The 12,180-nt window shown below is 45.6% G+C and overlaps 1 protein-coding gene across 1 annotated transcript; it reads right to left on the minus strand.

Moving 5' to 3' along the window:
- Positions 1-2,724: 2,724 nt before the first annotated feature.
- On the minus strand, positions 2,725-11,376 carry LOC309372319 (cytochrome P450 2J4-like). The gene is made up of 9 exons (XM_081915845.1): positions 10,810-11,376; positions 9,368-9,530; positions 9,100-9,249; positions 8,276-8,436; positions 7,052-7,228; positions 6,381-6,516; positions 5,546-5,733; positions 4,887-5,025; positions 2,725-3,981 (listed from the first exon to the last, which is right to left on the minus strand). Exons 1-9 carry the CDS (start codon positions 11,008-11,010, stop codon positions 3,806-3,808), a joined length of 1,491 nt encoding a protein of 496 aa, XP_081771971.1. The 5' UTR covers positions 11,011-11,376; the 3' UTR covers positions 2,725-3,805.
- Between the last annotated feature and the right edge of the window lie 804 nt (positions 11,377-12,180).

The raw sequence follows: 12,180 nt of genomic DNA on the forward strand, positions 1-12,180 counted from the left end.
TGGACAAATGTAAAGATCTTTGGAAAGTATTGATCGAAACCACAGTAACAAACGAATCAATGTATCTTCAAGGGAAAGAATAAGTAGATCCATTTGCATATATAGCTCTGTAGGCTTAATTATATTCCATTGCTATTTTGTTATTGCTCGTTTACTCTGCTTCTATTTATTTTTAGTGCGTGTAACCTTTTTATTCCCCCTCCCCCCCCCGCCAATTTAACTCCTTGTAATACTCTCAATAAAATATAAGGAAACAAGAAAGGAGATTCCCACAAAACATTAGGAAGGCCTTTCTGGTGGTGAGAGCAGTCAGACAGGGGAAGGGGCTTTTAGGGAGAGGTCGGGGGGGGGGCATCTGCCAGGGATGCTTTAGCTGTGAGTCCTGAATTGCTGGGGGTTGGACTGGATGACCTTTGGGTTCCTTCCACCTCTATGATTCCATGACCTTTAAGTGAAGTCACCTCCATCTTCCTCTCAGAGCAGATGCCCACAAGCCCTGGGCGGGAAGAGCCAGAGAGAGAGAGAGAGAGAGAGAGAGAGAGAGAGAGAGGAGGATATTCCTAAGAACCGGCAGCTCAGCTCTCGCCTCCCTCCAGGAACCAGAAAAGCCAGTTTAGGGCTCAGATCTTTCCCACAGGCCTTTCTGAGTTCTTCTCCGGGGACACCCCAGGATGGCCAGAGCGTCACAAGAACCGCACCAGACATTCACCAGACCCCAAATCTTTCCCCCTTCCTGGCCTGAGAGGCTGCAAATTCTACCTGCCTTCCCCCCTCCAGTTGATCAACACACAGAGATGCAGGTGGCCAGGGACCCACCTGTGCACACCTGAGCCTGCAAGGGGCAGCCAAGCCCCCTTCACCGCCTGCCCCCCCCCCGCCAGCCCCCTCTCCCCTCCTCCCTAGGCGGCAGCTCCGCCATGACCACAAACGGCGGCGGCAGCAGCAGCCGCGCGCGGCCCAGGCTCCCCTCGCCGCCCGCGGGAGCCAAGGCGCGCGACGAGGGAGCCAAGGCGCGCGATAATTTTCTTAAATTATGTCAGCGGCGCCCGGCAGAGCAGCCCTCTCGGCCACGGCAGCCCGGCTCTCCCAGCCCCCGGGGGCCGCCCTCCTCCCTCGCGCACCCGCAGCGTTCCCGCCCGGGGAGGCGGCGCCCCCAGGAGAGGCGGCGGCGGCGGCAGCTGCTGCGCGCGGCCCGGGCTCCCCTCGCCGGCCGCGGGAGCCAAGGCGCGCGACGAGGGAGCCAAGGCGCGCGATAATTTTTTTAATTATTGGGGGGCAGAGCCCCCCCAATAAAATTTTTGAGGGGGCTCAGGCCCCCTCAGGCCCCATGGTGTCGGCGCCTATGCGCCCGCCCCGTCGCCGCAGGCTCCTCCCGGCCGAGAGCCAGAGGACGGCGGCGGAGCAGGAGGAGGAGGATCGGGTTTGGCGACAGCTGCTGCGTCCTCTCCAAGCGCGGGGCTGGCCTCCGCCGCGCCCGATCCTCCGCAGTCGCCGCGCTTCTCGGCGGAGCAGGTCTCGTGCGTGTGCGAGGCGCTGCTGCAGGCGGGCGACCCCGGCCGGCTGGGCCGCTTCCTGGGCTCGCTGCCGCCTGATGCCGAGGCGCCGTGCCTGGAGGCGCAGGCAGGCGAGAGCCTGGCCAAGGCGCGCGCGCTGCTGGCCTTCCAGCGTGGCGACTTCGCCGAGCTCTACCGCCTGGTGCAGAGCCGGCGATGGGATGTGGGAGGGAGCTCGCTCGCCGCCCCGCGTGTGCCGCCCGACTCGCCCGCCTCCCTCCCACGGCACACCAGGCAACCTCTCGCGGCACACTAGTGTGCCGCGGAACACCGGTTGGGAAACACTGATCTAGGGAAAACTGCAGAGCTTGTCCCCCAGCACATCCACCTACAGTGGTACCCAATATAATTTTATAAAGAGCTGAGAGTCAACCTTTATCCACACCATCATTATTCAATAATATTTGTTCAAAAGGCTTAAGAGACTATGTTCCTTCTTCCAAAAAACACTACAGCAGAGGTTGGCTCAGGACAAATATGCATCTAGCCCAAGACTCTCCAAGAAGTGCAGGCACAACAGCCCCACTATTCAACTTTTTCAACAGGACTTTGTAAAGCTGCACTCAGTAGTACTGATAGAAAGAGGGCATGTCTTCAGAGTGACATTGCTGCTTGCCCTGTGAATGACAGCAATGCATGCTAAAGTAGCCTCAAATGTTGCTGGATTACAGCTCCAATCATCCTTGCTCATTGATTAAGCCAGGTGTGGATGATGGGAGTTGTAGTACAGCAACATACAGAGACCCATGATTGAAGACCTCTGCACTAAAATGAAAAGTCAGGTCAAGAAAGAAAGGTCTTCCCAAATCCTGGTCCTTACTTGTTAAGATATTTCATGTTTGCAGCTACAAGCTATTTCTATCTAAATCCCTCTGAGTAACAAGCCAGTAGTCCCAGTAAATGGTCCATCTTTTAGAATTGTTTGTGTTCCTTTTAGCATAACAGAATAGAGCCCGGCTGTGGGAATTTCACTTTAGAACACCATTCATTAATTAGAAATGAAACAGAGCTACAAAATCAGTCAGTCTTTAGCAATTGCTATGCTTATGGCATATGATGTTGCAGTATAACGTGGAACTAATACTCCCTTGTGGTTTAAACTTGCAATTTCCCACTAACAGCCAAATTGCCACTTTTAACTATTTTTACAGAAATCACTTTGCAGACTCGGTTTTAACCTTGTTATCCACTATGTTTATTGAATCACAACAATAATGCTTCTGAAAAACAATACAACCTGTGGAAAATCCATTGACTACAATCCAACTCTGAGCAACCTGAAAGCAGAGATGAGCGCCGCATCCCATTGTCAAATTCCACTGGACTTAATCATCCAGGGGTCCTTTACCTTTTTACCTTAGCTTGGGATATTTAGAAGAACAATAAAACTTTGCATTTTGAATTTATAAACATATGCTGGGCATTCCATTAGATTTTTATCTTCAGTTGTGATCACACATATCCTTACAAGGAAAGCAATGCCCTTTTCTCACCACTGCTAGGGCCAGCATAAGTCCACAACCTCCCAGGGGCCCCCCATTTTGGAGCCCCCCAGCAGCAGCAGCACCTACCAGCTGTCTTCTTCCTGGACAAGACGCATCAGAGCTACGCAGGAAGATGTGTGCTCTACGCTCTTTTGAACTGGACCAGTGTCAGCTAGGGGACCCCACCATTGCCTTGACCTTCCTTAAAGGAAAGGGGGTAAAAGCAGCAAACCATTTGTGCTCTCTCCCAAGGAAAGAGAGAGTAAAACAAGCAACACCTGCTTCTATGCTTTCAGCCAATCTGAGATGTTTGGGACACCTGGTGAAAGAAAAAACCCCAGGGTCCTAAAGAGCTGCTAATTCCAGTTGTCTGTGTTAACTTGCCTGGACACACCTGAGACAGGTATTCCATAGAAACTGTTCTCTGCAAATAAGGGTGGGTGGATGGATGTCAAAGGCTAGGAGTTGGGCTAAAGTCCAGGCACTCAAAGAGAATTGCCTGGATAGTTAACTAATCTTACAATGTACACAAGTCTACTCAGCTAGATTAAGAAGGAAGTTAAACATTGAAACTATTGCATTTTGAGGGAGGAAAGGAAAACAGGACTCTTTGTCTAGTTTCACTTCTTGTTTGCTATCTCCGCTCCACACCCTCATTCAAATTCTGTTATTCAAATCAATCAATTAGGATTAAGCCAAAGTTCTGTTCCTACACCATAAATTAATCCTACTTATTGAAGACATGGCAATGATGTAAAGTGGGCCCTCTTAGCGAGAGAATGCACATATCCGGTATGGCAGGGGAGACACGGTCAGACCTATCCTAAATTCACAGCTTAATGTCACATCCTTTGGAGCCTGGAATGTGAACTTCTGAATTAGGGCAGTGAAGAAAATGAAGAGCTCGGTCCTCGCCAGCTGCTCTCCCAGACAAGCTCGCTTTCCTAGAAGGGGGTGGGGGAGAAAAAGACTGTTTCAGTCGAGAACTTTTGCTACTGTGAAGAGTGGCACAATTTAAACAACATGGGCAGACCAAATAATTTAAAAAATAATTATGTTGTTGCAAAATAAATATAGAAGTCGGTCCTACTTCCTAGTCAAGAAAATGGGAACACTGAACAAATATGATCATGGTTTTACTGAATTTGGAATAGATATAATTGAGTTACATAAATTTATCTCATATGCAGTTTTGGAGAAAAAAACCAAATTGAATTATATTTTATTAGGAATCTACCTAATCTGCATATATCCTAGCTAAGGGTGTGGGCAAACAGTTCCTCAAATTCAAGATGGAAGTGAGTTTCTCTTCCTTGGGAAACTATGAAAAAATACATCAGCTGTTGTCCACTTCTGGAGCACCTGTGCCACTTAAGGCACCTGAGAAAAATGTCTGCAAATATTCCCTCAAAAATCCACATGGCTTACTTGGTGGGGGGGGAGGGGAAGAGTATAGAAACACCATTTTGTGTAGCTTCACACCTTCTATGGTAAGGTTACCAGACATCCCCGTTTCCCGGGCACAGTCCCTGGATTTATAAATCAGTCCCCTGACAAAACCCATCTATTTAGTAGGAAGTTGGCAGGAGCAGGGACCGAGCAACGGGAACTCACCCCATTGTGGGGATTCGAACCGCCAACCTTCCGATCAGCAAGTCCTAGGCTCTGTGGTTTAACCCACAGGGCCACCCGCGTCCCCTGCATCCACAGTGCTTCCTCCCAATCCCAAATGTGACCACAGGCCCCAATAGGGAGGCGACCCCTGTAGTACACCAGGCTCCAAGCAACCAAGCCATCATCATGCAGTCTCTGTTGCAATTCTAAGGAGCCATGGATCAACTTTTGTTACCTGCAGAGAATGGCAGGAACGCTTCTCTTTTCCTGAACTGGCCATTCTCTAGGAAATGACCAGGATTAAACACATTGGGTGTTTCCCACTCATCCTTGTCAAAGTGCAGTGAGGTCAAGTTGGTGGCCAAGAAGCTTCCCTGATGAAGAAGAAGCAAAGAAGACAGCAGATTAGAACGAGCAGGGAAATCTTTGTGTTTAGAACTGTGCAACTATAGCTGTACTAAGCTTCCTAGATCCAACTCAGAAATGATGTTTTGAAAACACAGGTTAGATTTTAAAATATATTCAAAGTAGGATAGGAAACACCAGATGTCAGGTGCTGCAGTTTGGGTTATTAGTAATGGTCATTAAAAAAGAAACTACGGTAGCTATCCATGCAAATGGTACAGACTGCGCTTGGAATCCATTTTTGCCAGGGGTTGGAAAGAACCAAAAGTCTATCTAGCCATAACCCCTTCCCTCCACTCCAGATCTTGATGTGCCCAAAGAACACCCCAGACCCTGCCCAGTGGCCATGCTGGCTCAAGCAGAAGGAGTTCAACAGCATCTTGGGAGCAGCACACTGGCTATCCCTGACTTAGAACTTTGGCACCAAGTTTTCACATCTCAAGAGAAGAGGAAAGGCTTATAAGAAAGGTATATCTTCTTAATGTTTACTTTGGGAATATGAAACCCAGCCAGTGTAGTGTCCTTTGTTGTCAACCGAGGCACATTTAAAGGAATAATGTTGCTTATTCTTTGAATTTCATGAACAACTGCATTGGTGTATGGCATTCTGTCCCTGTCATCCATCGCTGGCTGGCGAGACTGGCCAATCACAGAATCTATTTCCGCTTGGACTTTTGCTGCAAATAAAAGAAAATCTCTCATCAACACAAGGATAGACTTTTTCTAAGATCTGTAGGGGAGGCCCATCTATAATATTTTATGGATTTGAGCAGACACAGAATTGATACTCCTTAAATGGATGGGTAACCAAATTTTCACTTATTGCAATCAATTTTCATTTGGACCAGTCAGCAGAGTATCCTGTTATTTTAGGAAAGGCCCCCATGATCTGCATCAGCAAACAAGGATTTAGAAGTAAACAAAAGAATATTATCTGTAAATAAAACCAATTTGTATTCAACTGAAATGTGTACTACTCTGTAGATCTACTCATGTTGCACAAGCTAAGGGTTCCATGTAAATATTGAAAAGTAACAGTGAAAATGGAAATCCTTGTCTAGTTCCTCTAAAGTAGCAGAAAACATGGCATTTACATTTAGTCTAGATGTGGGCAAATCACACAATATCTTAATCCATTTTTTGCATTCCAAAGGAAATCCAGCCACCATTAGTTTAGTAAAGCCACCATATACTGTTCATATATTTTGTCAAAGACCTTTTCAGCATCTAATGCTAAGATTATATATTGATGTTTGCTTTCAGTAGGCCTTTGTTATATAGAAAACAAAGTAAGGAAAGACAAATGAGCCAACTACAGTTCTACCTTGAATATCTGGATAAATGGCCATATACAGCAAACCCCAACGCAGGGTTGTAGAAGTTGTTTCCGTTCCAGCAAGAAACAGATCCAGTGCTGAATGTAGAAGGTTTTCTTCATGGAAACTGGAAGCAGAATCCTCCTTAAAACAAATGCACCAAGGAGTTAAGCAGCCATTAAAAACACCATCCTACTGTCAGACCCACATGTCAAGAGATCACTGGGGGGGGGGGAGGCAAGGGCTCTACTCCTGAAAAGTGTCCAGGATTTAGGAAGCTCAAGGCAACAGTCCTGTGAATCACTGATGCTGGCATAAAGTATGGGTTTGTTCTGGTTAAGGATGCCAAAGCCTTAGAGAAGGTTTATTCAGGCAACTGAGGCAGTGATTCTTTTAGTCATGTCAACTGTGTGCTCTCACAAACCACAAACAAGTGGTGAAATCCCAGCAGTGAACAAGTGGGGAGGTGTCTCCCCGCAAAATATATTGACCTGTGCATGCAGAAATATATTTTGTCTGAAGTCATAAACTCAATGGAAATATTGAAATGTGGTCAGCCATTAGGGGCAACTCAGACAAACCACAAGACTAGTTCTGGTTTTAATATTGTTTCTCTGCCTTCTGCTACTATTTTATTATTAAATATATACATATACATTTTGTCCTTTACTTTTCCTACCTTGGCCATTTCATTTAGGTAGGCATCTATGAAGTCTCTGGGTTCAGATGGGTTCCAGTCTTCTTTGTGTTTTTCAATGATTCCTCTCACAAAGGATTTCAACTGCTCCCATTTTTTAAAAAGTGTGTGATGGGGCCCTGGCAGGTATTTCATGACAGAGGGAATGATATTGTACAGCTGAGGAAACAAACACTAACATCACATATGTGAAGGGAAAACGCTCTCAAAAACATTCACATCATGCTGCTGTCATGGGAAATAGGCTAGCAGTAATAAAGGCTGGTGTGCACAGGCTCAAAGATGGCAGACTCTCTTGGAACCAGAGTAAATATTGCACTCACTACTGCTTATGAAGGGGACCCCATGGCAATGTCTTAACTTCTTGGTTAGAATGTACAGATTGCAAATCAAATGGCAACATTGTGGTTAGTTCTACAAGCATAACTTGTAATTCCCATGAAGATGATTACCATTTTGAAAATTGTATGTATCAATGGCAGCTCATCTCATGAATATGTAGATTTTCCCTTTAATGATATGCATCTTCACACAGATTGTAAGTGGTGTATGTGTAGAATTAATCCATGTAAAGGCAAAGGACCCCTGGACAGTTATGTCCAGTCAAAGGTGACTATGGGATGCAGCATTCATCTTGCTTTACCGCTGGCATTTCTCCACAAGCAGCTTTCTGGGTCATGTGGCCAGCATGAATAACCACTTCTGGTGCAACAGGTCACCATGATGAGTGCCACAGCGTACAGAAATGCCGTTTACCTTCCTGCCACAACAGTACCTATTTATCTACTTGTATTCTTTCGAAGTGCTAGGTTGGCAGAAGCTGGGACAGAACAATGGCAGCTCACTCTATGTATATAATTTGTGATGGCCTCACTCTGTTCACACACCTTGATTTTATTCAGCCACACATGTTATTCTCCCCAATAAAAATATGATCTGTGCTGTAACACATGATTCGGCCTCCCACTTTACGTTACTGAACACATCCCAACCTTTACATATTCAGTGCTTTAATAAACAATGCTAGGGGGCAAAGGAAAATGGATGGAACAAGATGCTTGAATGAACAGGACGGGGAAAACAGAAATCTGAACATGAATAAACAGGAGGACCAAAGCAGATGATTTCACAGTCAGCAATAATGTGGGAATGTGACTGGAGCCCAAGCAATTGTGTTGTGGTTATATGCAAAAAGAGAAGACCTACCATACTCCAAACACTACTCTGAATAAGCAATGCCTCATCGAGCAAGTGCAGTAGCTTCTGGAAACGACTGTCATGGTATTCAAAGCGGTCCCCAAAAGTGATGGAACAGATGATATTTGAAACAGCATTATTAATCTGAAAGTGAGGGTCAAATGGCTGCCCTGGGGAGAGAGAGAAAATGGTGCAGAAGGAATTGGGGTGCTTCTAGCTTCCATATAACAAAAACAGAAAGTGGGGAAAGTGGTTGTGTGTTGATGAGGCAGGATTTGTTTTAGCCAAAGAAAGCATTTCGTATTAACATCATATCTTGTAATTTAACCTGGGACACCCAGGACTCTGCAGCCCATTTATATCTTCAAGTGAGCATTTATATTCTCCATAGACAAGGATTATTCCACAGTAAGGATTATTCTGTAACAATGGCTGTCAAAAAGGGTAAGGACAGTCTCAAAGATAGTATATACCTAAATATACCAAAATGATTGCACTTCAAACCCTATTCTATTTGTGATGTTGGTTGTCAAATCATCAAAATCTGCACATCTTCTCAGCCCAAACACTCCATCATTGTTCTTAAGTCTGTTCTAGTTCAGTGGCCTTGAGGTTCCAGCACAAAGCTTCACACCAGAACTTTTGTGCACCACAAAGAGCTTCCTATCAACACCCCCTTTGCCATCACAGGGTCGTTCCAGTCCAAGCACTGCTACATTTGCGTGAAGAAATAATGCCACAGAGCTTCGCACCCTGGCTAATGTATTTTTGATCTTGTTCATAGAAAAATAGCAGCGTAAATATTCCCCAGGTTTGTTGATTCTGGTTCTCACCTTTCTCAGCTTCTATTGCTTCCTTTAAGTAACGGCTTTCTTCCTGTATTCTTTCTTCTAAAGACCTTTTGCCCAAACCAAAGTTTCTGAGAGTTGATAAGGCAAACCGTCTTTGTTGTTTCCAGATGAGACCATTAGAGAAGATCAGTCCTAGGTAGGAAGGAGTAATAAGTATGTTCATCAAGTAAGTAGATTTAGCAATCAGTGCATATCATTAAAAAAGGAATTTTAATTATCCAAATCATTGACCATAGTAACCGAAACTTACCAAGTGACCCAAATAACTTATCAACAACAGGGGCTTTTGGTCGATCTACAAAATATTCTCCCTGATGGACAAGAGCCTCTTTCACCAGGTGTAATCCATTCACAACCACAACCCTTGTGCTTCCATAACGAAGGCCGAATACATTGCCATATTTTTCTGCAAGCTGAATGGAAACAGTAATGTGAATAAGCTTTAGTGTACTAGCCAAAGACCATTACAAAATACTATCAGGAGAAGTATCAACATAACTATATAATTGTATATAAAAAACAGAGTCCCTGCCTGAATTGTCAAAACTATAAAGTGCAAATGCATGTGTAGATTGGGGACTCCACACAACATAGTTTTTTTCCCAGTTTAGACCTCTGAATCTCCCTTACAGTTTACTGCAATTTTGTCCAGGTTCTTCTCCCTGATCTTTTTTGCCACCAGCACAAAAATGCCACATTATGTGTCATTGGAGTATTAGCATCACTGACAGCCCTAGAACCCAAATGGAGATGGAGGAAGAATATATAATATCCTATCTAATATGTTATATATTAATCTGTTGGCAGACTGGAGGGAGAGTGAGAAAGAATTGCGATTTTATGTCTGTGTACCTGATGTTTCTTGAATGCCTGTATAGAAGAAGGAAACTTTGATTGCCGTCAAATATATCAGGGACATAAGAGTTGCCAAAATGGTTTCAAGGGGCTGTAAATGGACAGGCCCCCTCCATTCTTCACCTGCAATCTGTTCACAAGACTTGCTGCTTATTTGCATGTAGCAACTTAGCCTAGGGACGTGGGTGGCGCTGTGGGTTAAACCACAGAGCTTGCCAATCAGAAGGTCGGCGGTTCGAATCCCTGCGATGGGGTGAGCTCCCATTGTTCAGTCCCCTCTCCTGCCAACCTAGCAGTTCACAGGCATGTCAAAGTGCAAGTAGATAAATAGGTACCGATCCAGCGGGAAGGTAAACGGCATTTCCGTGCACTGCTCTGGTTCGCCAGAAGCAATTTAGTCATGCTGGCCACATGCCCTGGAAGCTGTACGCTGGCTCCCTCAGCCAATATAGCAAGATGAGTGCCACAACCCCAGAGTCGGTCACGACTGGACCTAATGGTCAGGGGTCCCTTTACCTTTACCTATAACTTAGCCTAGTCTACCACACAAAGCTGTTGCAAAGATAAAGGGGGAGTGATGGTAGGGCAATGTACAACAACACATACATACACATACACATACACACCCACACCCACACCCACAATATTCTGCCAGCCATAGAAAGCAAATGGGAGTTAAGGACACAGATTTGTTACAAATAGCTGTTAGGTAGTGAGTGAGCCCCAAATCTGGTACCCCCCCCCCAATGGATCTTCTCAATTTTGCGCCCACTTGGCTGGGCATCTTATAGGGAGAAACGTCCCACACCACCCTAAAGCCCTTTCCTCCATCCTTACCTTTCCTACTGAAATCTGAGGCTTCTTGAAATCCGTATGCAGCATGTTACCCACAAAGGGAAGAGGCCTGGGCCCTGGGGGAAAATTCCTCGGACCGATCTGTTTCTTGTAATCAGCAATAAGTAGAAATGTTGCCAGAAACACCAGAGCGACCTGCAGGGACAAGGCCTCCCAGAGGACAGAGAGCAACTGGAGCAGCATCTTCAAACCCTTCTAGGTGTTGTTATGTCAGAACAGTCTGCTGTGTGTCAAGGGAAACTTTATGCGGCTCCACTACAGCAGCCACACCCGCCCTCTTGGCTAAAGTTCCTGAAATAAGGGCAAAGTTTGTATATATTATATATCACGCCCACAAAGAGGCAGGAAGGAGATGACTTAATGACTCACTATACCAAGGGGGGCGGGGAAGAGAGTGGAGAACAGCCGCTTTCTGAATTATAATATTTCCTTCCTGTTTTCACTTTTGTGAAACAGTAAAGGATCTTTTCCTTCATGACATTTCTAAGGGGTTTTCTGCCACTCCAAAACAAAGCACTGTCCATAAAGAAATTAAAAATATTTAGTATGGAGGATATCTTCTGTTCTTGACATGTTTGGACCGGTGGTAGTTTCAGCAGCTCTGCCTGCTGCCTAAGAGTCAGAGAGGTCAACCTGCTTGCCTTCCGTTCAGTATTGCATGGGTTAGATTTTGCTTTGGCAACAGACTGACCAGCACCTCTCCAGATGTTTTTGGTCTCCAACTCCCAACAGCCCTAGGTTGTGTGGTCAACAGTCAGGGATCACTGGACAGACATCTAGTACTAAGATAGTTTTAGCCAGTAGCAGACCATGTAGAAGGGCGATACTTTGTGCAATGCAAATACATTGGCTTCATCAGTGTGTTTACAGCACGCCAACATCACCGTCGTGTTGCTTTTTTCCCTCCCAGTAAAGGTACAGGACCCTGGACAGTTAAATCCAGTTGCAGAAAACTCTGGGGCTGTGGCGCTCATCTCACTTTATTGGCCAAGGGAGCTGACATTTGTCCGCAGACAGTTTTTCCAGGTCATGTGGCCATCATGACTAAGCCACTTCTGGCAAAACCATTGCAGTGCATGGAAACGCCGTTCACCTTCCCGCCGGAGCAGTACCTATTTATCTACTTGCACTTTGACACGCTTCCGAACTGCTAGGTTGGCTCCCAGTAAGCAGTAGCAACTCAGCTCTTGGGAGGTCCAGTGAGTGCTACTATACCATCTAGTACTAGTCTTAGCCAAGCCACGATTTCTTAGCCTTGGTTCCCCATCTTAAATACAAGAATACAAAAACTGATGATAATCAGCTGGACAGGTGGAATTGTGTCTACTGTGGAGCTGAAGGAAACCCTTGTTC

This window comes from Podarcis melisellensis (genome assembly GCF_964234715.1).
Source record: "Podarcis melisellensis genome assembly, chromosome: 6".
NCBI lineage: Eukaryota > Metazoa > Chordata > Lepidosauria > Squamata > Lacertidae > Podarcis > Podarcis melisellensis.